The 27,099-nt window shown below is 28.2% G+C and overlaps 3 protein-coding genes and 1 long non-coding RNA gene across 15 annotated transcripts in view; 2 read left to right on the forward strand and 2 right to left on the reverse strand.

The window, feature by feature from the left end:
- Window positions 1-3,569, forward strand: part of LOC129911934 (RNA-binding protein Musashi homolog Rbp6) — a 103,710-nt gene extending 100,141 nt beyond the window's left edge. For 7 of the 9 annotated variants that reach the window (XM_055989959.1, XM_055989960.1, XM_055989964.1 and 4 more), the window contains 3 exons: window positions 109-174; window positions 261-514; window positions 3,003-3,569. In XM_055989959.1, coding sequence (XP_055845934.1) covers window positions 109-174; window positions 261-514; window positions 3,003-3,044 — 362 coding nt within the window. In that variant the 3' untranslated portion in view covers window positions 3,045-3,569. The remainder of the gene's footprint in view (window positions 1-108; window positions 175-260; window positions 515-3,002) is intronic. The other 2 variants (XM_055989965.1, XM_055989966.1) reach the window with 1 other exon arrangement.
- On the forward strand, window positions 528-1,296 carry LOC129911941 (uncharacterized). Its single transcript, XR_008771718.1, has 2 exons — window positions 528-869; window positions 924-1,296. It is a non-coding gene; the product is annotated as an uncharacterized LOC129911941 (long non-coding RNA).
- Window positions 3,570-8,293: 4,724 nt separating the features above from the next.
- Window positions 8,294-19,227, reverse strand: LOC129911933 (3 beta-hydroxysteroid dehydrogenase/Delta 5-->4-isomerase type 3). Of its 3 annotated transcripts, XM_055989958.1 has the most exons (6): window positions 15,589-16,359; window positions 10,287-10,451; window positions 10,071-10,235; window positions 9,422-9,700; window positions 8,952-9,104; window positions 8,295-8,891 (listed from the first exon to the last, which is right to left on the reverse strand). In XM_055989958.1, exons 2-6 carry the CDS (start codon window positions 10,429-10,431, stop codon window positions 8,455-8,457), a joined length of 1,179 nt encoding a protein of 392 aa, XP_055845933.1. In that variant the 5' UTR covers window positions 10,432-10,451; window positions 15,589-16,359; the 3' UTR covers window positions 8,295-8,454. The 3 variants fall into 3 exon arrangements, with proteins under 3 accessions (XP_055845932.1, XP_055845931.1, XP_055845933.1); XM_055989957.1 differs by lacking the exon at window positions 15,589-16,359 and adding an exon at window positions 19,123-19,227 and having other exon boundaries at window positions 8,294-9,104; XM_055989956.1 differs by having other exon boundaries at window positions 8,294-9,104.
- Window positions 16,480-27,004, reverse strand: LOC129911936 (protein rogdi). 2 transcript variants are annotated; one of them, XM_055989969.1, is made up of 8 exons: window positions 26,871-27,004; window positions 26,598-26,669; window positions 26,411-26,542; window positions 26,189-26,346; window positions 24,519-24,639; window positions 24,246-24,455; window positions 21,814-21,894; window positions 16,480-19,362 (listed from the first exon to the last, which is right to left on the reverse strand). In XM_055989969.1, exons 1-7 carry the CDS (start codon window positions 26,913-26,915, stop codon window positions 21,826-21,828), a joined length of 807 nt encoding a protein of 268 aa, XP_055845944.1. In that variant the 5' UTR covers window positions 26,916-27,004; the 3' UTR covers window positions 16,480-19,362; window positions 21,814-21,825. The 2 variants fall into 2 exon arrangements, with proteins under 2 accessions (XP_055845944.1, XP_055845946.1); XM_055989971.1 differs by lacking the exon at window positions 21,814-21,894.
- Between the last annotated feature and the right edge of the window lie 95 nt (window positions 27,005-27,099).

Below are 27,099 nucleotides of genomic sequence, written 5' to 3' on the forward strand. Positions count from 1 at the left end.
ATTAGATTCACCTAGTTTGAAAGATATATAATAATAGTTTTGTAGCAAAAATAAATACAAAGATATATTTGAATAATGAATCGATTTTTTTTTAACTTTCTCTTCCAGTTGATCTTTCTAACGGCCAATTAACACCAAATAATAATACACCATTGCTCACTCAGGCACTCTCAGGTATTAAATAATATTCTGTATTAAAATTATTTTTTTTAAACAAATTAAATTGGTTTCAACAACAAACACTAACCTAATTCTGATAGAACTACCCTCTTACCAAACATTTACAGTGATGAATAATTATCAGGCAGCGGCAGCTGCCCAAGGTTTTGGACCGTCGGCATCACCTCATACAACAACACCTAGGCAAGGGTTTCCATCAACAAACTCGCCCGGGCCGACAATTGATATGTACAGCTCCAGTGGTGCAGATAGCGTGGGTTATGTTCAAGCAGCCAGCCCGCAGCCATCAGGTTTTCCTATAGCTGTTAGCCGGGCTCCATTAAATTATAGTCCGGTGAGTACAAAGATGAAATGCAAGTGCCTTAAGTCGTTACTTATGTCAATCTTATGTTGAAGCGTTTAAGTGTATGTTTAAGTGTTATAATCATAGATGTTCACAATTATACCAATATAACTGTTATTAAACATTGAACTTTTTTAAATTTAAATATTTTGTTAATTTACGATCACTTCTTCAAGAGCAACTTAATGCCAAACCTAAACAGATAACCTATGAAATCAGTTTGATGTATTCATGAATTTACATATACCAATCGGGTAGGGGGAAAGACTTCACCCGAGGAAGGCATGCTAAAATCCACCCTCCGAATATCAAGAATGGCGTCCAAAAAATATTAATTGAGTAAAAGGTAATACAATATTCCAGGTTGCAATCCAGATTCCATCGAAAGTCGGCTCTACAGATTCTGGTGAGAGCCAATTATTCCAACACTTAATAAAAACAAAACACCATTTACATCGAGTGACTCCGGGCAAAAAGGTCTTTTATACCAAACGAAAGGAAAAGAAAGAAATCGATCTTCTTCCCCAAGAAAATGAAACGTTAAAAAAAACGCAAACCCATTTGCAAGTGAATATTTGCGAACATGAAATAAAAACACGAAAATGAATAAGAAGAGCTAGAAAGAGAAACGGAAAGATCCTCAAAAAAGACGAAGCAATAAATGTAAAGCTTACTTTTCATTTTCTTCAAAAAACGATGCAAGTATGAACCAAAAATACAAATAAGAAAAAAAAAAACAGTTAACCGATTAATGTTGTCATGGTTGCAGAGAGCAGTAAATTACAAAATATTTTAAGTTATCGCAAATCAATTGAAAAGTTTGTGTAAAAGACCCAGAAAATTATCGTCTTCTTTTGCGAATATTAAAGTAAAAGAAAGTATTTGACCCAAAAATGTGATCAAAATTATTTGTTCGTATTTTTTTCAAATGAAAAAGGTTCTTAAGAAGTGTAATTAATAAATACAAAAATTATTTACCATATTTTACAATTTTTGTAATTTGCATTAACCAATAAGATATTTCAGTATAAAAAAGTTACACATACGCCACAGTGACTCGCAGTTAAGATGCAAATAAAATTGTTTAAATCATTTATAGCTGACTAAACCATTAAATAGATGCCAAAATTTTGCATTTGGGATGCTAAGATTTCGAAGCCATTAAGATTTAAGATTTTTGTTTTGTCTTTAAACATAGAGGTATTAACTTTAATTCACAGCATATTTTTTTTTTCAACAAAGCAAGTTTCATTTTTTAATTTTGATAATTTAAGGTTAGAGTTCAAAGTATTTTTTAACGAATGCTGAAAAAGAAAAAAATTAACAAAAAAGTAATATAGTAGCCCTTGGTATCTAAAAACTTAGTACTACATAACTTTCGCAGAATTCTCCCCTATCAGGTTTGAAAATAAAAAGCTCCGCCACCTTCCACCATTTGTTTTTATGATTTTTTCTGCGATTTTCGCTTGCGATATTTAATGACCTCGAAATCTTAGCATCAGATTATGCAAAATGTTGAGATTTGTTTAATGCTCTATTACTAATGTAATTGTTTAGTCAGCTATAAATTGTTTTAACTTTTTTGTTTGTGTCTTAACTGCGAATCACTGTGGCGTATGTGTAACTTTTTTATACTGAAATATCTTATTGGTTAATACAAATTACAAAAATTGTAAAATATGGTAAATAATTTTTGTATTTATTAATTAAACTTCTTAAGAACCTTTTTCATTTGAAAATACATACGAACAAATAATTTTGATAACATTTTTTGGTCAAATGTACCTATGTACGTCGTACCGAGGGGCAAACACTCCTCATGTCAATATAACGATTCCATAAGTGATTTAGAGAAAAGAATTACAATATCTAAGATGTTGCGAACATTGTCTCATACTATTAATAATCAGGGAGTTCGGTAATACAAAAATCAAAATAATTATCAAAATTATCGTAGTTAATTGTACTGTATACAATTTGAGAACTGTACCTACTTGTTGAGAGGATAAGTTATTATTAGTATCCAAGAAATATTGATTATAGAAGAAGAAATAAAAAAGTTCCAATGTTCTTTTTCTTCTCCATTTTCGACGACAGTCATGATCTCGAATGGGATCACAGCTCTCCCACTTTACTACTTAACACCACGGATCCACATGTGGGGTTCGCCGAAATAAAAAAGTTCCAATACATCTCTTTAAATAAACCTAATTTAGGTTGATAAATATGTTAAATTAATCATAAAAAAATTCTGAAGTTTCTATGAAAATCCATAGGTATAAAAAAGAGTTTTTGCATCTGCACCTCCCGCCTTTTTTAGCACATATCCAAAAAAAAAAAAAATGCACAAATATTCAATTTGCATATAGCATTACCTACCATAATTTAAAATGAAAAAATGTCTGAACCCAATTTTTTCCAATATATCTGCTAATACATTTATGACTTTTTATAAAAGTATATTTGTTCATCTTTTCAGGGGCCACTTATTCCTGCAGCTTTTACAAATGGATACCACTAAGCAATTCATCTATTGTAAACTTTGTTTTTGTTTGGGCTACTGAAGCATCCACATCAGCTAAAGGCTGAACACCACTTCACACATTAAACAATAAACAATTAAAGATGTCACATCTACTATACAATTTGGCCAACTTGAAAAATGTGAGGTTCTATAAAGCACCCATTCTGATGTTTGGCTACAACAGTTAATACATATTTTAAAATATAAGATTTCTTTAACGGAAGCTATAAGAACAAAATATATAAAATGATTAACTGATTATTGGAATAAGTATCTCATAGTTAAATATAAATAAACCATATTGTACCAAATCTAGTGGTATGTATAAGTATATATACATTATATTGTGTAAGTTAATATTAATATGAAACGTAGATATAAAAACAGTTTATATTTTTAATTACAAACATTTGTATAAATATACTCAGTATAAGACTACAAAAGCCATGATACGATGAAATTTAACTAAACAAACTACTCAATAAATCATAAATTAACAAGAAAAAAAAAATAAAACAAAAACGAAAATTGAGATGCCCATGAAAGTAAGAGAGAATACAAAAATTTATGTAAGAGGTAAACGTTTTTTAACTACTTGTAAATATCTACAAGTGAAAAAAAAATCTTCCCTACTGTAATCAAAACAAGATTAACTTTTCATTTTATGTTTATTTTCTTTTGTTAAAAGTTGAAAATTAAAATTATTATCATTAGATAGAAAATGTTAAAAAAAAAGTAAGATCAAAAAATTTGTTTTATCTGTCAACTTTTTTGATTCCCCGTTTATGACAAAAAGTTGTTATTAGTTATTATGTAATTTAAATGGAAATTGTTTTCATTAGACTTGTTTAGAGAAAGTTGAAAATTGTTTGTTTTATATCTATTATTTGTTTTTCCTTTTTTCGTTCAGAAAAATCGCTTGTGCCACACTAAATGATATTACACAATGGCATCAGACCAAAAACAAAATTCCAAGCAAACAAAAACACCAATTTTTAAAATACTAAGATTTATCAATATTACATAAAAATTTTTTGTTCAGATATATACATCCACCATTTCGAACACGCAATAATTTCAATGTTATTTATTTACATAGATAGGCAACATAAGTAAGAAAGAATAGATAGTATAGGTTTTTCAAGTCTCTGAATATGGGCTTTGTTTAATAAAATAATTTTAAAAATATATATCATTTAATCGCCTCCGTATTTGTTTCTCTAAGTTCTTTTGTGCGTGGAGGTAAGAAACATACCTTTATCTCGTGTTAACTACTAAAAAACTTAAATTGTTTCGTTGAAAATTTCAATTTAACATCATTTTTACAACTATTCTTTCTAATGTACAATTTGAAAACATTTAAATTTTAAAAATTTTTGAAATAATTTTTCTATTGCCTTTTCCAATTTATCGAAATTTATTTATCGAAATTGATTTGCCTAGCAGAATTATTATAAAAAAAATTAAAAAAGTTAAAATCTATACTTTTCTACAATTATATGTAACAAAGCAAATGTAAAAAACTCTATTTAAAAATTGATAACATTTTACACAAAGAAAAATTAAAAAAAAAATATATTTACAAAACAGATGTAGATGCTATTATTAAGTAAGGTAGATAGTGATATACTGATTAACATAAACAAAAAATGGTAAACTAATGTAATGAATAACTTTTTGGATGCATTTTATTTCAAAACATGTATCGAAGTGACATAGAAGAATGTTTAAATGTACATCATTTCTTCTAAGAATTGTTTATTTGGTTGACTGACTAATTTTTCTTTTATAACGAAAGCAAACTAAAAGATAAAATATCTACAAGTATTTAGAGACATAATGATCTAGATAATGTAAGGACAAAAGTTAAATATATATATATATAAGAAAAGTTCTAAAAGCAATAAAACTATATACAATACAAGTTAAAATGAATTAACAAACAATGTGCAATTCTTTAATATAGTTTCAGAAATAGTGACAAAATATATTGAACATTTTAGACTATTTTGACACTTAAGTGTACATAAAATCATAACAAATATCAATTATTTTCTATTGTTACTTAATTTAATGAAAATGAATATTATGCAAGTATCTTTTCATTTTTATATGACTTTTAATTTTAAACCTTAAAAGAGTTACACTTCGAAAAAAAAAATCGCTAGGTGAAAATAATTTTTGTTTTATTTTTGTTTTCCAAACTTTTTTCACATCTCAACAGATTTTAAGCATAAATATTTATAAAAACTCAAGCAAAATTAAATTATTAAATTACACATTGTAGGAAATACATTATTAAATTTTGTATTTCATATTTATTTATTGATTACGGATTTTTCAAAGCAGTCAATTATTTCTGAGGATTTTTTCTATTGGTTGAATAATAATTAATTTAAAAAAATATACATAACATATTATTCGTGCATAAAAGTCAATAAGCAAACCTTAACCCATTTTCAAAATAAAAGTAAGAATAACACCCTATGAAGAGTCAATTTTACTTTGATATGAAATTTGAAATCTATAAATTTATAAATTTACTGATGTGTAAAACAAGGATCAATCTTAAAATCAAGAGATAAACTATATTTGATACAACATATTATACTTGTACATACGTACTTTCTTATTTTGGCAAAATCTTAATTTTTTTCAAACAAATAAACTGATTCTTTGAGGACATATCATACTTTTCACTTTTTTTTATAAAAACATTACAACATATTTGTTTTTTATATGAACTGTACATTTTTTGGGGCAGCTTTTGATTGGTAAAAGCCCGTTCGAATCAACTTAACAATTTTCAGCCTAAGGGAAATAAATTGCGTAACTAAATTGATTATCACTTAAAAGCAATTATTATAGCAGAATTGCTAGATTTTGGTATTTTCGACTGTGGATTTGTTTTGCGGAGAATTGTTGATTTTTTTATCAAAAATATTCCGCAAAATGGTTCATTATGTTTAATTGACAATATAATATAAATTTTACAAAACAACCATATTTATAAAATACTATGTATAATTATATTAAAGAATTTAAATCTTTATACACACACTGAAAAGTGTAACGGAACATTTGAAGAAATATTATGTGTATACCTATATGTATACATATCGAAATATATATAAAGATATGTATATATGTAGTTTTCTATATACAGTCTGTAAATTAGCATACAAAACTGTTTAGATAAATAAATAAGAAATGTTACATATTTCATGCTGCTTTATGTAATTCATAATTGCATAAAGTAAGTTAAATCTATAAAATAAATATTTTAATTATTTCATTCATTTTATAATGGGCCTTACCGACGTGAAAGTAAAAGAAACTATTTACCTTTATAATTTATTGTTTATCCCTAAAAAAAGAATTAAAAGCAATAACAGTTTGATTGATTTATTAATAAAGATACATTTTTACAAATTAAGAAATATATATATTAATCGAACATAAAGTAAACAATTTACAAAAAAAAAAAACATAAAATTATATTTAGATTTTAAGGAAAAAAAAAACAGAGTCTAAAAGTTTTACCCAACTTATATAAACTGTAATAGTTTTAAAAATGAAGATAATCGTTGCAAATCATTTGTTTGCAAGTAGATACATTTTGTAAGGCAATAATGCTTTTATTCTTAGCAAAAATAAATCAATTAATTAGAAAATAGTACATGAAAGTTATAGCTGATACCTTGAAGAAACTTTTCATGTCTAAAAAAACCTCCCCAGGCTTAAAACAACATTTGGCTTAGAGTAACTATACATTATAGTCTTTAGTGTGATCAATGTATTTTAAAAAAAATATCTAGCATTTGACAAGATAAATTAGTGTACATAAAAGAAAGTGAATCGACAGATTCATGTTGCCAATATTGATAGACAAGAAAAAAAAATATTATAAACTTTTAATTTTTGTAAAACAAAACGATTTGTATTTAAAACAACAAAAAGTAATGTCAAGCCATTTTATCTTAATGAACATGTTGAACATATTTACTGATGACTAAACTCAAACCATATACCATATACAAGGAATATATATATTTAAATCAAAAAAGAATTTAAATTGAACATTTTGTAAAAGACATATAGTGCAAAAATGTATAACTATTGTTAGTAAAGAACAGCATACACGAAAAAGATAAGAAAACTGTTTTGTGGTCTTTTAAGGCTCCTGAAGTTTTCGTTTTACTTTATCTTTATAATTACAAAATGTATAGAATTTTTATTAAATAATTAAAAAAATATAAACGAAGGCAAAGGCAAACGTTTAAATCGATATTTAAGAAAAAACATCATATTATATAAAGAGGGACAAATATAGAATAAACATACATTAAATTTAAATTTAAGTGTAGGGAAAATATGGTGGAAAATTCTTCACAACGTGCCGTGTGTATGTGAAAAGTATTATATTAAAATATTGATTACGATATACTGGAAAAAAATTAAACAAATAAAACAGATAATGTTAAAAACGGCAGGTATTTTTCTTTTGTTCTAAAAACTTTTCATTTTTCAGTGTAATGGTGAAAATGATAAAAATTTTCCAGCGATTCGGAATTCATAATAGGGCCCTCAATCTATACAAAATAAAATACATTCGTGGAAATACACAAAATAATATTTGAACGAAAAAATTGAAAATTCAACGAGTTATTCGAACTCTGTCAATATTTAAAAAGGACACCTTTTATTTACTATTCAATTCACGCTGCTTGAAATGCAAAAAAAAAAAATAACCCAGAAAGTAATGCCCGTACCATGACGACTCTTGATAAGAAAAAAAGGGTTGTAGCTCTAAAGCTACAAGTATTTGACATATTTAGGTACAAGTTTATTTGAACCTACATTATGTTATTTTTAAAGGTAAAGGCTGTCGAAATTATAAATAAATTCAAAGTTATCTGGATTAGAGAATTTCAAAAATGGGTAAGTCAATTTCAATTAGATTCGACGGAAAATGCATTATCGTAATGTACATTTGTATCGATAAGAACTTCATACAATTTTTTGGCATATGAAGAGACAATGGCCTTAAATTGTATGAATGGCGCATTCCATGAGAAAGTAAGCCGCGAAAAATTTTAATGAAACTCTTATAATAGATCATACCACAAGAGAATTAATTGTTTCAACTCATTGGTCTTGTTGAAACCCAAATACTTATGAAATTATTTCAATAATTTCAACCAATAAAATTTAATGTATTTATTAATTATTTCTTTATTTACATACATATATTAAAAGAAATCTTTTTATAATAGCACACGGAAATGCTTAAAACGTGATGTGCAGTGAAAACTTATTTATACGTTCTTATTTTTGGATATTTTTATTTAAGTTATTGCTAAAGGCAAGCTATTGGATATGCTTTAATTATTTGGAATTACATTTTTTATTTTTTTTTATTTAATTGTGAATTATGAATATTTTTTTGATACCATTGACTGTACCATTTACCACTTATTTCCAATGATTTATCGCCATCAATCAATGGTTCGTAATCGATGTGAATATCTGCTCGCAGTCGACTAAATAATAAAACGGATGCCGTAAATGAGGCTACTGCGCGTAAGGAATAATCTAGTTTAAAATTAAAAGCACTAGCGACCTTTTCAACCAGAAATGCAAGAAGATAAAAAATAAAATGCGGTATGGACCACACACTTGTTTTGAACTTTACAGCACCAGTAGCTCTTCCAACTTTTTGAACAAATCTCGCCATATCGTTTATTGGAGTATCATCTGTTATAAAAACTGGAAGACTTGCAATGGCTTTCGGTGAAGCTTTTAACGTCTTATAAGCACAGATATGCCCCCACGCGATGTTTCCTGAAAGTAATAATTTATATTTTAGGTATATAATAAATGGTATCCTTTTAAATAGGCAACCTGCGTATGCCAATTGTTGTTTTCCACCCGAACCAGCGATTCGTGGATAAATATTGCCTCTTTTTGATAAAAATCTAAATACTGCTGGCATAAAATGATTATCACCTTCTCCGTATGTAAGGGGTGGGCGCATCGCAACAGTTTGAAGACAACCTTAAACGATAAATAATTTAATGGAATGCATCATTTTCGGAAATGGTTAAATAAATAAACAATATCAATATTCATTTATGAATTTTGGGTTTAAATAATAATTTTGTTTGTGCATTTCGTTAAAATTCGGAATCGATTAAACGCTGATTAAAGTGGGCAATCTTGGTAATTTAAGTAGAATCTCGCAACCGAATCGACTTATATCCAAATTACCTTAACCATGTCTAGTTCATTTGTGCAAATCAACATATTCTGCACTTTAACGGTAATTTCGTAATTTTGTGGTTAGTAGGTATTTATATATATTTTTAACTTACCTGCTTGATTGCTGAGTGTGGCTCCTGATGAGTTTAACACAATTTTCTCAGCTCTAAGTTTTGAAGCTGAATATCCTGGTATTAAAAACCCTTTATCAAACTCAATTGGTGATTTATTTAAATCATGAACCGGTGTCAATGCTTTTGATTCTGTCTGGTTTATTATTATGGAAAATGTGCTATATCCTTTGAAAGGAATTAGGCAAACAGAAGCACAACTTGTGTAGACTAATCGGATTACATTATGCTTTATACACATGTCAATGACTGAGCGGGTCCCTGTTAAAAAAAAAAAAACAAATACATGAATTTTTATAAACTTATAAATTAAATTCACTAAGAGCCATTTGCTGATTCAAAACTGAAGTACACTCCTGCTCATAATTAATGCACACCTATTTAATTATTAATAAATGGCATTACAAATCTGGTCCTTATTTTCATGTGTTAGGTTATTTTATAGCAAGTAAAAAAAAAATATTTATCAATTCATGCTTGTTTCATGAGTGTTTTTCAGTTCATCTTAGTGTCTCAGCAAACACTCTAATAGTAAGAGCTGTCTTAGATTAGACACTGTTTTAAAAAATGACCATTGACAAACACATAATATGTTCACAAACAAATTCAATCACTTTTTCTGAATATTTACCGTTAACATTGACCCGTTCTAATTCTTGGTAATTTGGAGGGTATTGAATATTCACGTACGCTGCACAATGAAATACTGTTTCAACCCCAGAAAAAGCTGTTTCCATAGTTTCGGGCTCACATATATCACCAACAAATGTGACCAATTGGGAAGTATCGAAATTTCCTATTGATGTTAACTTTAGTGAGAATCTAAAAATGCATACGTTGTTCTTACCAATTGTGTTTTTGTATGGTTCCTTATCCAGAGACCGAATTTCTTTTATTTTTAATTCATCCTTGGATTGCAAAAGAAGTTTTATAATATGTTGTCCAATAAAGCCACTTCCTCCAATGACAAGGACGGTCTCATTTTCTGTCATATCTTTGGTTGTTTAAACAGCTACATTAAAGATTAAAATTTATTTATATTTATGTTGTATATACAAATAAAACCATAACCAATGTATTAAATTCCTCATACTTAGAGCTTTAAATATATGTATATTTTTTTAATACAAAAAATATATACATATTTATACATTATGTACATTGTACATTTCATATGTGCGCTTTTGAGAGAAATATTATAGATAATAATATGCAAACTTATTTTATCAGTATTATGAGTATTCATCCAATTAAACAAAAAATTCTTTAAGACCATCAGAATTGCAATAAGGATATGAGTAAAAAAAATTCGTTACCGGCCACTTCAAAATTAAAAAAATACCCCTTAAAAATAGTTGATTTTAGAAGTTTCATATTTCAAAATCAGGGTCTTAAAAGAATCCTAATTTTTTTTTTCATTATCTATCCATTGGTATAAATAAAATTTTCGTAAAAAAAAGTCCCCCTGCATAGTTTTTGAAAAACCGTTTATAACTTACCTACTGTTGATTTTTTTAGAATGTTTTCAATACTTCTGCCATTTCTCTAACAAATTGGTCTATTTATTAAAAAACTCAACTCTCTACGACTTACCGCTTTGAAAAAAAAAAATTTTTTTTACTACATATATGCCATCTTACTGCATGTTCACTTTCATAATTTAAACATTCAATTATAGTGGATTTTGTCTTAAGTTAGGCTTGGCGTCATAAGACTTGGGCTTTTTAAGATGAAATTCCTAAACTCTTCCCCACACTGCTTATGCTTATAGACTCAGGCGTAACGTGATGATGAGACATGCGTTTTCGTGTATGCAGCCAATGTTCATCGATTTATAAGAAATGTTTACCAACATCCGTTATTATTTTGCACCGCGTAAATAACACGGTGTTACAAAAATGAGGTTTTAAAATATACGCGGGCGGAGACCTATCAGGTTTTGTAGAGCTAGTCGCACTGAATACGAAACGGTATTTGAAAATCCCCTAACACCCCCAAAATCTGGAGTTACGGGCAAAAAACGGTTTTTTGGACCTTCACCCATTGAAAAAATTCTAGCTTCGACAATTTTTTACCCATTTTCGATTTTTTTACAGTTTCTGATAGAAGATAAATATACCTTTTTAACAATGTATAAAACATGTAACTCGGTTAAACCACTTAGAATTTATAAGATGTCAAAGTTCAAAAATTCAATTTTTTTTGTCATTTGCCCAACTTCGGCATCAATTTAAAGTATATGTTTTCAAAACAACATGCTATTTAAAAAATATATTCTAAAACTATATCTATTTCCCAATTGATCGAGGTATTTTTTATGAAAATCACTTCAAAATTGGCTTAGAAAAAAAAATTTTTCGATATCAACCCGAATACAGAAATTCGAACTTTTAGGTATAGAACAAAAATGTTGTTTCGGCACGTAGTAGGATAAGTTGGGCGCCAGGATTTGATGAAGGGTTTTTGTAGAGGAGCTCAATACAAAAATTTTTTTTCTTTGGGAGGGGGTCTATCTCCTCCCGTTTAGGTGGGAGGGGCATTTTTCTAAAAAAAAATTATCAAAATAAAAAAAAATTATTAAAAAACAACGGCAACACTTACAGTGATAAATGATACCATTTTCAAAAGGCAAAATTGTGCATATGATTCTAATTTTTAAATCAATATAATATTACCAATAGTTTTTGAAATAATCGATTTCAAAGTTAAAAATAGGGGAAACAAATTTTTTAAAACTCATTTTATACTATTTTTGTCCAGACTGTGAATTTTAGTAAAAAAAAATTACTCACACAGAAAACTGCCTCAATTGATTCCTTATCGAACCGTGAAAACTATATGTTTCTATATCTTCTAGTTTTTGGGAAAATTGAAAAATTATTTTATCAGATTTTTCTTTTTTCAAAATATTTTTTGTTTTTATTTGTTTTTATTTTTCAATTTTCTCAAAAACTAGAAGACATAGAAACATATAGTTTTCACTGTTCGATAAGGAATTAATTGAGGCAGTTTTCTGTCTAAGTAATTTATTTACTAAGATTCACAGTCTGAACAAAAATAGTATAAAATGAGTTTTAAAAAATTTTTTGTCCCCTATTTTTAACTTTGAAATCGATTATTTCAAAAACTATTGGTTATATTATATTGATTTAATTTAAACATTACGTGCCGAAACAACATTTTTGTTCTATACCTAAAAGTTCGAATTTCTGTATCTGGGTTGAAATCGAAAATTTTTTTTTTCTAAGCCAATTTTGAAGTGATTTTCATAAAAAATACCTCTATCAATTGGGAAATAGATATAGTTTTAGAATATATTTTTTTAATAGCATGTTGTTTTGAAAACATATACTTTAAATTGATGCCGAAGTTGGGCAAATGACAAAAAAAATTTAATTTTTGAACTTTGACATCTTATAAATTCTAAGTGGTTTAACCGAGTTACATGTTTTATACATTGTTAAAAAGGTATATTTATCTTCTATCAGAAACTGTAAAAAAATCGAAAATGGGTAAAAAATTGTCGAAGCTAGAATTTTTTCAATGGGTGAAGGTCCAAAAAACCGTTTTTTGCCCGTAACTCCAGATTTTGGGGGTGTTAGGGGATTTTCAAATACCGTTTCGTATTCAGTGCGACTAGCTCTACAAAACCTGATAGGTCTCCGCCCGCGTATATTTTGAGTGTTACACCGTGTAATCAGTCATACTCTTAACAAAATATTTCGTCTAAAATTTTAATAACGGGATTTTATGTGAAGTCATATTATGTTCTTGTGAGCATGTAGTAGTTATTTAAAATGCTCTTTGTGGCATTAATATTGCTATTTCACTTTATTGATATTTCAAACAAATTATGATTGTATTCAAGTGTTCGAAAAATCTTGATTTTTGATCTTTAGATATTGAAAAAAGTTACTCATACGCCACCGAACCCTAAAACAATATCTACTTAAACTGCAAAGTGATGCACCAAACAAATAAATAATTTTTTAGCATGATTTTTTATCTTTACATATTGAAAAAAAGTTACTCATACGCCACCGAAATATTTCGTCTAAAATTTTAATAACGGGATTTTATGTGAAGTCATATGTTCTTGTGAGCATGTAGTAGTTATTTAAAATGCTCTTTGTGGCATTAATATTGCTATTTCACTTTATTGATATTTCAAACAAATTATGATTGTATTCAAGTGTTCGAAAAATCTTGATTTTTGATCTTTAGATATTGAAAAAAGTTACTCATACGCCACCGAACCCTAAAACAATATCTACTTAAACTGCAAAGTGATGCACCAAACAAATAAATAATTTTTTAGCATGATTTTTTATCTTTACATATTGAAAAAAAGTTACTCATACGCCACCGAAAATATTTCGTCTAAAATTTTAATAACGGGATTTTATGTGAAGTCATATGTTCTTGTGAGCATGTAGTAGTTATTTAAAATGCTCTTTGTGGCATTAATATTGCTATTTCACTTTATTGATATTTCAAACAAATTATGATTGTATTCAAGTGTTCGAAAAATCTTATGATTTTTGCTCTTTAGATATTGAAAAAAAGTTACTCATACACCACCGAACCCTAAAACAATATCTACTTAAACTGCAAAGTGATGCACCAAACAAATAAATAATTTTTTAGCAGGATTTTTTATCTTTACATATTGAAAAAAAGTTACTCATACGCCACCGAACCCCTAAAAAATATCTACTTAAACTGCAAAGTGATGCACCAAACAAATAAATAATTTTTTAGCAAAAATTAAAGATGTCAACCCAACTTACACTTCCATATAAAGTAATTAATCCAGTTATGAGGAAGCTAAAGAGTAACAATTTTGTTAACCCCACAGTATAAATACCGTCAGATGGTGGGCCAGACACTTGCAAGTCTCTTTTTTTTATTTATCATGGGTGATGAACTCGTAGACGATGAACTGATTTTTACGAGAGAGAGAGTTTGATGATGAAAACCACAAAGAGACCTAAGACCTACAGAGGTTCATAATAAATTCTAATTATGCGAGGCCACAACGAAACCGGATGTAATTTAAGTTCTCAGATGTGGAGTATTATTAATTTGACAAAATCATGGTTCATACGAAGATTGGATGTTATAAAATTTATTAAATGTTGTTTGTTTGTTCTTCGCATGGTTTGGTTTTGTGGCATTAAAGGTCAAATTAACCAACAAATGATTTCGAAATGGCTATTTTGTAGGACAATAGTCATAAGCTTCTTAACGTTATAATTCAAAAAAATGTTTTAAAATAATAAAGTACATTTTTGATGAAAAAGGCAATACGCATAAAGTGCGTATATAAATGTTTAAACATCAAAATATATACCTAGAAGTATTTTTATTAAAATCTTCTTCATTAACTTAAAGTATGACATCTGATCTATACAAACTACATATAGTTATATTTGCGAAAAATCATTAAAAAAAAGAAACAAAATTTTTATAATCTCAGCCCTGGCATACATTTGAATTTGAAATCAGGAAATAAACATGTTTTTAGGTTGAAACAAATTAAACAAGTTTGAAACACTCGTCTTACGTCTAACATAGTTTGTTTAATTGCCAAAAAAAAACTTAATGAACTTCTGAATGTCACCATACATTTAACTATATCAAGACAAACAACCTTTAAAGCATTATATGGTTTTACCTTATAAAAGATTATAGTGCTATAAAAATAATTGTACACAGATGCAATTGCATGAAAAGCTAAACAAGTTGTTGTTACGAATTTCAAAGGTAAATAAATTGGGAAACTAATTTCATAACACATTGAAGACACATACAAAATGAAAAATACCAAAGATTAAATTATGTTGACGAAGATGAAGCTGTAACCTGTAACCATCTGCAATCTATTAAATCAAAGACTAATGAAATGGGAAACACTACAACGCATATGGTTTTCACTATTATTCGAAGAAGCGATAGGTTTATCCATGTTTGATCAATTTTGTTGTTTGAATTTTCTCACACTTTTCTTTTAGCTTTAACTTCGCTCTTGGTTTATTGTTATAATAATTACTAAGATTTGCCTAGGAAAATTCGAAGCCCCACACTTAAGTAACAAAAGAACTATCATTTAGTTTGTTTTTTGTTTTTTTTTTTTATTCAGCACTCACTTGTAGTAAAAATAAAAACGTAAAAAAGCTGATAGTTGTAGACGTTAACCGTACACACTATACAGTTCGACAATCAACACTGACCAACCAAACATCTTAGAAGTCGATAGATACCACTTCTCTGCCAGCCACTACTTCAAGATTTCTGTGTTAATATTTCATTGTTTCTTTCTACTGATGGTGGGAGAGGTCTTTTACTTGATTATATTTTAATCCAAGATTGGTAATATTTTTGTCAACAATAAAAATGAGCATTGTGAGCACAGCTATAACAATAAAGTATACATACATATTCAGAATTATGTATTATTGATTTAATGCAAGTAACAGATTTTATACTTTGGTTATCTTAATATATCCGTGTAAATACAAAATAAAGTTTACAGTATAGATTTCTTTGCGTTTTTGATTGAAAGCTAGATCTTTGACAACCTCTTATATTTTGTTAATGTTGGAAGGTGATATGGTGTAAGGTAGAAGTAGAAAAATCACTCTCAAAATTAGATCATTCAGCAAAGATTTCGTAGGAAAGTATTTGCAACTTTGATGCTATTGAAAAATTGTGTGCAGGAAGAAACTAAATTTTTTTATGAATAACATTTTTGGGACTCTTCAAATTTTCAACAGAGATTTCGTATAAAAAAAAAACAAAAGTTGTTTAAATTTATTTATTGCTTTTTATGTTTGCACTTTACATTCCTTATATTGTTTGCTTTTGAATATAAGAACAGTTTTTATTTTATCATAATTGAATTGTATACATACTTAGTTAACAATATCATAATAATTTTAACAATTGACTCAAACACAAAGTGATTAAATAGTTGCAAATTGTAAGTTTTTCAAATACCTATATAAATAAAATCAAGCATCAAGGATTATTATTATGTATGTATATGCGTTAAGGTTAATTTTATTCTTAACAATAAGGCCAGGCAAGTATTTGTTTTCAAAATGTAACTTATGTAACGCTTATGAGCTAAAGTTATATGAACGCAATCCTAATTTTTTTTATATTATATTTAATATTTGTTTTCTATTTATTATATCAGTAATCAGTTCAATATACGTACTTTAGCTTCAGAACTGATTTTGTAATATATTTATTTTTAAGCTATAAATGAGATTTCATCTCACGGCTTTTTTAAATAATAAAAATGAAATGAAAAAATTAAATGAAATTTGCTTCATTTTAATAGAATATTTAATTTGGTAGTTATTAAGGACCCTGTATGTCAAAAGGAGCTGGTCCATATTTTTAGCTTTAAAAAAATCGCAGTCATATTAATATTTTTTATTCACCTTAAACCGAGATTGAAGATGTGAAAATAGTCAATTGTTTTTATTTATCTTGTCATTTTATTTTGTGAAATAATTAATTTTGCAGAGTTTGTTTTTTTAGTTTAAAATGTGGACCTGCACCCCTTTTTATAAAAGGCCCTCATATCGTGGGCACAAAGCCAAAACCACGTATCTGCAAAGTTTGTAGTTTTTAGAAAAACGACTTATTCAAAGCGAAAAATAGATAATGGACATAGATAGTTCAATGACGCATATCAAAAATGCAGATTCGAGGTTTTGGCTTTGTGCCGACAATATTATTGATGGTGTTTTTTTTTTTTTTTTTTTGATATCCTAAGAACTCCAAAAATTTAAACCTTATGTAACCTTCGTTTATTGTTAGGCTAGTGAATTCGTATTATTGCATTACTCATCTTGTTTTAGTTCAAGTTCAAAAGAGTCTTACTTTAACTGATTACCGCAATATTTTATTAAAATCTGTGTCGGAATCATGAATATGAAGCTAAATAGAATTTTTCGATAATTTTTAATAAAATTAAACAAGTGTTAATATGAAATTGGGGTATTAAAATTGATCTGCAGTCTTTGTTTTTTGAGAAAAATAATTTTTGAGAAAAACCAATTGAACAAAATTCAGAACCTTCTGCAAATATTTTATAGAGATTTTGATTACCAACAAAAAAAAAAAACACCATATGTCAGTGAGCGAACAATTTTTTTGTAATGTTATGACTTAAAAAATTTAAATTAAACACGAACATACATGAAGAATAGTTTGTGTTCGAAATTATAATAAAAGAGCAATTTTGTATGCCAAGCTAAGCAACATCTACCTTAGTATAATACCAAGAATGTCTTTTAGTGAATACGAATTACTACGGTTTAAAATAGTTAAAGAAATATTTATGAGTAAAAATGGGTTAAATATTAAATAAAAATGGACGACCATAGAATATATAAAATTGTTTTTCTATCGATAAATCAGAAATTTTTCATTACTATTTATGGAACTTATAATTTTGTTACAATTAATTTGCAATGCAATTAAAAAAATATTACATGAACATTATTTCGGTAGTTTTTTTTTGCATGTTATTTTATTTAGTTTTTTTTCACTAGCCAGCACTTAATTTTATTGTCATTGAAATAGTGTTGCTATTTAACCAAATTTCTACGCAAACATTATAGTATAGCATTAAATATAATAGTGGGGCGGCTTTGCATCAAATTCGTGCACTTTGTGGTATCAGCATGAAATTAATACAGTTGGTAGTATTAAATGTAAGAGTTATTTTGGGCCACCTTGTATTCCATCCGGAAAAGTAAATACAAGCAGGGCCGTCTTTAACTATCCTGGGGCCCTTGGGCACACAAGAATTTGGGGCCCTTTTGGAAAGCAAAATAAGTACATTGGTTGGCTTAAAGGTAATGGTTATGGTTAAAAAGGGGTGCCAATATATCGTTCCATATTTTAATTTGTATGAAAACTCAATGAAAAATAAATACAAGCTCTTTAAATTTGTCATGAAAAATAAATATTCCATGGTAAATATGATTAAATCTCTTTTTATTTTTGGTTCTCATACTATGTATGACATCATTATGCAGTTCAAAAAAATGCATACATTTTCCATGTGGTGCAATGGTAACATTTCAAAAGTGTTCTTTCTCGCTAAAAAAAATACCTCGAAATCATGTATCGTATTAGTAAAAATGTTTCATTACCTATACTATAATATGGTGGCCCAAAATCTCAAAATAACTCTTACATTTAGTACTACCAACTGTATTAATTTCATGGTTTTATAACAAAGCGCACAATTGACCTCTTTTTTAATGTTCAGCCGCCCCACTATAAGTTTGAAGTTAATGAAACAAAATTTTTGTAAGGCTGTATGAAGTCATTAAAAATTACAAAGTTACCAATAGATGTACATATAATAAGGCTTATTTAATCAATCATACAGGGTGTTGGTTTAATATATAAATTTCACCCTTACTGAAAAAGGTCAATTCCTTGCGAAGTTTTAAGAATTTTGTTCTCAAATAAAAATGATATTAGTTCATTACTTTACTGCTGACATCATAGCAGTAAGTTTTAGATCTTAGATGAACTAGATAATAAATTGCTGGCTTCAGACACAAATAACTAACAACTACTAGTATTATTTTGTAGACAAAATAATTGAACAAGAATTTCTTTAAAAAAACAAACTGTAAGTAGGTACATACCACATCTTATAATATCTGTTTACATGAATTGAATTTTGTTAATACAAATTTTGACAGACAAGGCGTCTTCTTCTAACGAAATCAATTTGACTTGTTGAAAAGAATTCGAGTTAGCTGTAATAATTTCGCAAGGAATTATTCTCTTCTCATGGGGTATATTTTTTGAGTTATGGTTCCCCTTGAAAAAGAGTCACATTGTTTTGTCTTCTGTAGTTAATGGGTATTTGCTTAGATCATTACCTGAAAAAGAGAAATCGATTTTTAGAATATTTATTGGGAATTAAAGAAAACTTTGGATCATTTCCATTTTTTAAACTTAATATAGAAGATGAATATCATGAAAATAGTTTAAAAATATATTCTGTTTAATAAAAATGAAAAATGCATTTTTAGAATCGCTTTTTATTTTTTAATTTTATCAATATAAATTGGCTTTTCACCAAAAGTTCTTAAATGAAGATATTAAATATTAAAAAATAAATAAAGCTTTTTATATTTCGAACATTGGCCAACAAAGTTTTGTAACAGAAACCGTTAAACAATTAAAAAACTGAATATTTGATTTTTCAATTGATTGCTTAACTCAAAAACGTGATATGATCAAATTTCTGCCTTTGGATTCCAGCTCAGCACTTCAAAGTTCAAACCCCTTTAAAAATGTTGGTTTCTGAAACAAAAAAGTTTAATTTTGCTGACCAGTGCGCCATTGTGAGTTTCAAGTTCAAAATTTTACTTGAAATATTGTTCAACATTTCGTTATTATTAACTTGCAAAAAAGGCTTACGATCTTTTTAAACAACGATATTCGATGATTTGTACGACAGTTATTGTTTTTGGTTGGATGTCGTTTATTTCTTACTTTTTGTATTTGCTTTTAGTTTTTTTGTTTGAAGCCTAGTACGCAGCTGAAGCGAAACGAAAAATTTTTGAGTCTCCAAAGTCGACAGCGAACATGTTAACGAAAAAATACCATAGGGTATTATAGCAAAGTAAAAGTAATAAAAATACAAATAAAAAAATTCAAGAAAAAACATCAGAAAATAAGTTTTAAAGCAAAAACAAAACAAATTTAATTTCGTTCAAGATTTCGTTAATGAAATTTTTGTAAAAATACAAATAAAAAAATTCAAGAAAAAACATCAGAAAATAAGTTTTAAAGCAAAAACAAAACAAATTTAATTTCGGTCAAGATTTCGTTAACGAAATTTTTGTATGGAAAATTTCGTTCGCTTCAGCTGCGTACTAGGCTTGAAGGAGAAAAAAAGAAGTTAAAATACCTACAGTATTTATATGACATAATGTTCATGGATACATTCTCATTATTAATAAATCGGTTTATGTCGTGACTGTTGTTTTATGGTTTTTGGCTTCGTAATACGTAATAATAGATCCTGCATTTATACGAATTCGGTTTTTTATTCCAAGGGATAATTCTCATCTATGTAATTCGGGCAAAAATAATATATGTACCAGATCTTTTCCAGATGTTTCACTCATTCTCCGTAAGCTATTTATATCTTCACGTAACACAATATTTATGTTACCTCTGAAACACAAACATTAAAAAATATTCGAAGACCGATCTCAATTATATAGACCATAAAATGTCCCCATTTTGTTCCATAATAAGTCTAGTACGATGGTGATGCGAAACGAATTTTTCTGTGATTTGCAGCAGACAAAAATACTAAATGAAAGCAAATCGTCGGCCTCATAAGGAATCCTCGTAACTCCACCTTTTTGCGAAAATGACTTTTGAATGCCATTTTTTAGCAAATATGTCAGCGGAGCAACCCAGAAAATTTGAAGACATTCAGAAAACTCTAAATAGACTTAAATTCAAATTTTGCACAGCACTTTACTCCCAACTACTCTGTTGTTTCTCTACTTTTTTGTCTCTCCTGTAAAATTTTTTGATTTAATTCCAAACCTTACTGCTGATGAAAATAATTCGTCGAAGATGTCTTTGTCCTTTACGTAGTTTTGCATCCCTTGCAAATTAAAAAAAAATTAAAAAAAAAAGCATTGAACATACTGTTTACAAAAAATTTATCACAAAATAATGATTATTAATAAAAAGTATATAAATAAAACATGTATACAAACAAAATAAATGTTTAAATCCGCATCGTCAGTTATTTAGTATGATAAGATCTATTTCAACCACTTACAAAACACATCTAAATAAAAAAAAAAACAAATTATGATTATCTTCCTACAGTAATCTGATTTAAGTATCTAATCCTTTAAATTTAAAGAAATCAGAAATTTCTTTCATAAAAAAAACTATCGCAAAATGTATTAAAATTGAAAAATTTTTTGCAAACTAAGGTCATCCTCAACAGTAAAATCCTCAAAACTAATAAACCACAGCTAAAATAATTGTTTTACATCATTTTCTCAGGACATTAGCACCATATTTTACCCAATTGTTGATTTTGTCAAACGAATCAAATTTGCTAGATCAAACTTAAAAACTATTATTTTAGTTTGGTTTAAACGCACAATATATTATTTTTTCTTGAAAAATATAACTTAAAATATTAAATAATACAAAAATTATAATAATTTTAACATTTTTTATGGTAAAAAGAGTTGTTTGAGTTCGATAAAATTGATATATCGACAACTTTAGCTAGTACAGTAAATTAATTTTCTACTTTATATGACAAAAATAAATTTAAACTTAACTGATAATTTATTTTAATATGAAAGAGCAGACGGTGATCGGGACCCAACTGTAAAGTCTTTATACAGCGAAAACACGGAAATCTGCAATGCAAAAATAAACGAAAAACAAATTAAATGTTAAGGTGATGATAAAAATGGCATAATATTCAACACAAAATAAATTAAATTCTTTCGACATGAAAAATAATTCTACGATTACAAAAAATAAAACCCAAAAAATAATTCGTGTTGGAGAGTCTCCAAACTATCACAGAATCCATTCGTATTGATTGTTTTACTATTCTGGTTCTGTGATAATTGTTGTTCTCACTGTTTTTTTTATATTATAACAAGCGGAAAAACTAAAGAAATTTACATAAGACATCAAAGAATTATTCTAAGCAAAAACATACATTTCTTATGACGAAATTAGTAAATAAAAATGTTTATTAATTAAAAGCTATTGAGTGACAGTTGTTCATTAGTGGTGCCCGAATTGCGGTATTCAAAAAGTTGTTTAACTTGATTGGAGGTTATATCAATTTTAATTTGCAAATGTTTTGAATGATTGTTTATATTGATTAATAAATGATTAAATTATATATTAATTATAAAATGGCTGTTATAACTACAGAAAAGAGATTAAAGACAGAAATTTACGTAACGTAATTTTTTTTACCTAATTTCATAGTACGTTTTCTTTTATACAGAGCGACAAATCTGGATCTACTATGTGTAGACATAAATATGTTTACGACTTATACATATATTAAGTAAATAAAATTGCTTTTCAAAAGGTGTATGTAATTGGAAAAAAATTTCTACAGTCAATCAAATTCATATTCAAACTACAAAAGTTTTTTGCAGTTTCATTTAGTTTTTTTGAAAGGCCAATAGTTATTATAATAACTAAAATAAGAAGGAAAAAATAAGCAACGAAGAAATAAGAAGAACAAACATAGTTGACGTAATACAACGAACAAAACAATTAAAATACAGTTGGGCAGAACATAATATGTATATTATCAGGAACAGCAGACCAAAGGAGGACAAAAGTCACAACTAAATGGACTTTATTTGACTAGAGCATAGCAAGAGGGCGTGTGAAAAAGAGATGGGTTGACGATCTGAAACAATTCAACAATAATTGGAATAATTATTCAAAAAAAAAAAAACGGAAAAACAGCACATGTTCACTTTTTGTCAAAAATAAATTAATGATGAAGTCTTGTAGTATTTACTGAGCACTATCTGATGGCATTTAAATAAATTGTGTGCTTTTATTTGTATGCTTTAAGTTGTATGGAGAACAAAATTTTAAAATGCGATTTTCTCGAAATGAGTTGGAATGGACTTGTGCTGTTTTTCCTCTGGACCCTTCAGGTCTATATGGGAAGAGGCTTATACCGGATAAAATAAGAATTATTGCTAAAAAAAATGAAAAATAGAGGGAAAATCAACATTGTTTACTCAGCTAGATACTGTTTTAGCACACAAACACGGCTATTAAAATTCTCAAACTTCAAATTTTTTCCTTTGTATAAACTACCAGCTCTACCATTCTACCAAATTTAAAGATTCTACGATAATCAGAAGTGCTCTATAATATTTTATAGAAAATTCAGCGGAAATGGGCGGTTGCCACGCCCCCTGGCTGAAATTCTCAAACTTTAAATTTTTTCCTTTGTATAAACTACTAGCTCTACCATTATACTAAATTTCAAGATTCTACGATAATCAGAAGTGCTCTATAATATTTGATGAAAATTCAGCGGAAATGGGCGGATGCCACGCCCCCTGAATTGAAAATCTCAAATTTTCGATTTTTTCCTTTGTATACACTACAAGTCCTATCACCGTGTAAAATTTCAAGTTTCTACAATATCGGGAAGTTCTCCATAATTTTGATGATCTGTCAGTGAGTCAGTGAATCAGTGAGTCAGTGAGTCAGTTACGGTTTTTGCGATTTTTGAAGCCCTTTATATCAGAAACTACTAATTGTAGGAGGCTGAAATTTTGTAAGGTGTTTGGTTTTGACTAGCTCAATAAATGTAGCGAGTTTGAAATTTCTAGCATCTTTGGTGTGGAAGTTAGAGGGGGGTCGAAAATGGCCTGAGTTGTTTCCTGTAAATAAGGGTGTAGTGCCAAAGTTGCTAGAGAACTTGGCTGGGCACTACCGTGTCCCTTGATAAAGCAATTATTAAAAAGAATGCACATCTTTTGTTCGGATACGAATTCGACTGACTGTACGTTAAAAAAAAAATTGTTTTCTTTAGATACTACAATCGATCATAGAACAAAGTGTGGGACCAAGGCTGCTAACTAAAGAATTGGAATTAATACATTTAAATACACAAACTATCTAGGTATTTGTTTTATAGTTTAACCATATCGTTAGAAGTTACAATCCTTTTTTTTTTTATTGGTAGGTAAATTGTAAGACGAAAACTTACCTTGTCTTTTAATTGCTGACAAAGCTGCAAGCCAACGGTAAATAATACCAGAACTTCATTTAGCCATGGAACTGAGAATTCAGCTTGACAAGAGTCAAATTTCATAGTTCCTTGAATATTTGTTAATTGATACACTGCTATAATTAGTTTGTGACTTTGCAGATAAAAGCTTATAGCTAGATCCTCAGGCAGATTTGGTGCTAGTGATTTCTATGAACAAATAATTAGGTAACTTTAAGAATATGAAGTAAATAACTTTTGTTTGCTGCTTACCATGTTCCTTCCCTTCATCAGCTCATCAATTGGTTTCTTCTTTGGTATAACCAGACTAGTGCGACCTCGTTGCAAGGCACCGAGAATATCACCAACTACATGGAGAACTTCGTCAGATGTTCTATAGCAACAATTCAATGTAATAAAAAGTTTAAAAATAGTATTTGTACATTATTATAATTTAAAATCAGAGATCAGAAATAAATATCAACCTATTGAAAGGTTCTTTAATAACTCTTATTTGTTGCCATTTTCAATAAAAGTCATAAAATAACCTTTATTTTAATAAGAAGAAAATTTTCGGTCAAACTCTGAGAGAAACCTTTATTTTGTATTTTTTTATGTTTCGGTCATATGTTATCGCTGAGAAAAAAAAAAATAAATCTCATCTGCAAATTTATCAATTAGAACACCGGTCTCCTGAAATATTCAAAATTTCCTTGGTTGTATTTTTCAGCGATTAAAATCACAGTGGAAAGGATATTTTCATCTTTGGATTTTATTTTAAGAGGCCTCCGGACAAAATTTTGAGAAAAACGAGAAATTTGCAAAATTTCTGCACATTTTGTGAGGTCCACAGAACACTTATTAAAAAAAAACTAATTTGCTAATGAAAGATTGGCATTTAATCTAAAATATGGTCTAGCCACATTTTTATTTTTTAAATTTTGTTTATACCTTTTTTTAATAGGTATTTCATTAACAGTTTTTGCAAAACAGTCCAAAACAACTTTTTTCTTGCATAGTTTATGAGAAACTGCAGTGGAAAACACATATGATATATATGTTTATTTAAAGGTAATGAATAAAATTAGATTATGGTCTGAGCAGATTTTTCATTTTTGACCCTATTTTTGAATAATTATTTCATGAAAAACATCAAAATTGCTCATTTTCTAATGCATTTTTAAATGTATAGCTATATGAAAAAAGCAATATAATTTTCCCCAAATGACAAAATACCTTCTTTAATTGTTCCAACAAAAAAACTGTCACTTTTCTGTGATTCTTATTGGTCAACTCTCTCCTAGGTCTGAGTTTTTTCTATTTCATTTTTATTCGAAGATACGAATCTTCGAATCTGAGTTCGAACTTTTGTCCGGAGGCCTCTTAAGTGAAAAGAAATATAATCTTGGTGGGTCAAAGAACTTAGAGTCTATTATTAGTTGAACTTAATACCTAAACTAAGAAAAAAACATCGTTTTCATAACTATTTATTTTTGCAAAATAAAGACTTTTTTGACGTATTCGAGATTTTCCTTTGAATTAACCATTTTTGATTTATTTTCAGCAAAAACGGTTAAAGGTTGACCTTTTTCATTGTAAAAATCTCAACCATTGAGATATTTAAAAAAAAAAAAAAAACTCAACCGATAACCTTTATTTTTCATTTTTTTTAAATAAATCTCAAACCTTAAGCCTGGTACGCTGCTCGCGCTAAATTTTAGCTCCCATACAAATTATCGAAAAATTTTAGCCAAGATTAAATGAGTCCCATACAAATTATCGATAACTTGTATGGGAGTTTTATCTTGGCTAAAATTTAGCGAGAGCAGCGTACCAGGCTTCAACCGAAACCTATTCAAAGTAATGTGGTAACTCTCAGAGAGAAACCAATTGAAAATAAAGGTTGGCTGTTATTTCTGGTCTCTCATTTAAATAATACTCACTTAAAATGATAACTTTCGTCAACATTGTCAATATGATTTATTGCTTGTTGTAAATGGTTAGCAGCGTCTTGAACTTGTTGCAACTTCCACGGTGAGTCTTGTGTTATTGAAGTTCTCTGTACCTGATTAGGTGCTTTTTGAAGTTTAAAGTTTATGTCCTGCAACAAGAAACTGAAAAATATAACAAACATTTAAATTATAAGAAATGTATTCTTTTCGGACCGCTTGGGTTATGCTGTCTCCCGTAAGGGTTACTGAACACTTTAATTGATCATGTGGTGCCATTAAAACAAATTTCTCCGTCTTTTTTCCTTCGTTTTCATACAATGGCACAGGGAAACGATGTGCACATTCCTGAGACAAAAACAAGTTAGATTTGGGGGATTAGCGAGATCTAAGAAGGACTTACTATAAGAATCATCCGGAGTTGCTTAAGTATTGGATGCACTTCATCACGAAGAACCCATTCGAATTCGACTTGCTGTAAAAATATTTAAGTTTTATAATATTTTGTAATCCTAGAGCACTATCAGCTGACAATCTTCAATTAATAACAAGATAAATGTCTTAGGTAATGAAAGATGTATAGTAAATAATTTAAGATTGACGGGTAGTATAATAATTTGTGGTATAATTTAAAAGTTAAATATTTTACTTTGATAGTAATTAATTAATTGCTTACAAGATTTTTTGCTTCGTCTTTTTCTGCGTCAGCCATTTTTGACATTTTAAAAGAAATTAGACGAACGAACTACGAAGTGATATTAAAATCAGAAAAGTAGTTTTGAGGTTTTTTTAGTGGCACTGACATAATGGCAACGTTCAACACGGAATGTGTATTCAGTCAGCAAATGGAAGATTTACACGATGGACGACAGACAGGTTGTAACATTTTAAATTCATTTTGTTAT

Source organism: Episyrphus balteatus, chromosome 2, assembly GCF_945859705.1.
Source record: "Episyrphus balteatus chromosome 2, idEpiBalt1.1, whole genome shotgun sequence".
Classification (NCBI taxonomy): Eukaryota; Metazoa; Arthropoda; class Insecta; order Diptera; family Syrphidae; genus Episyrphus; species Episyrphus balteatus.

What these genes read in the sequence shown, in the direction of transcription:
- LOC129911933 (XM_055989957.1), bottom strand. Translation starts at nt 10,431, where the DNA reads ATGACAGAAAATGAGACCGTCCTTGTCATTGGAGGAAGTGGCTTTATT. An exon ending in ACCATACAAAAACACAATTG is followed by an intron (nt 10,236 to 10,286) that starts GTAAGAACAACG and finishes TAACATCAATAG; the next exon opens with GAAATTTCGATACTTCCCAA. An exon ending in AGAACGGGTCAATGTTAACG is followed by an intron (nt 9,701 to 10,070) that starts GTAAATATTCAG and finishes TTTTTTTAACAG; the next exon opens with GGACCCGCTCAGTCATTGAC.
- LOC129911936 (XM_055989969.1), bottom strand. Translation starts at nt 26,915, where the DNA reads ATGTCAAAAATGGCTGACGCAGAAAAAGACGAAGCAAAAAATCTT. An exon ending in AAGACGAAGCAAAAAATCTT is followed by an intron (nt 26,670 to 26,870) that starts GTAAGCAATTAA and finishes ATATTTTTACAG; the next exon opens with CAAGTCGAATTCGAATGGGT. An exon ending in TGATGAAGGGAAGGAACATG is followed by an intron (nt 24,456 to 24,518) that starts GTAAGCAGCAAA and finishes ATTTGTTCATAG; the next exon opens with AAATCACTAGCACCAAATCT.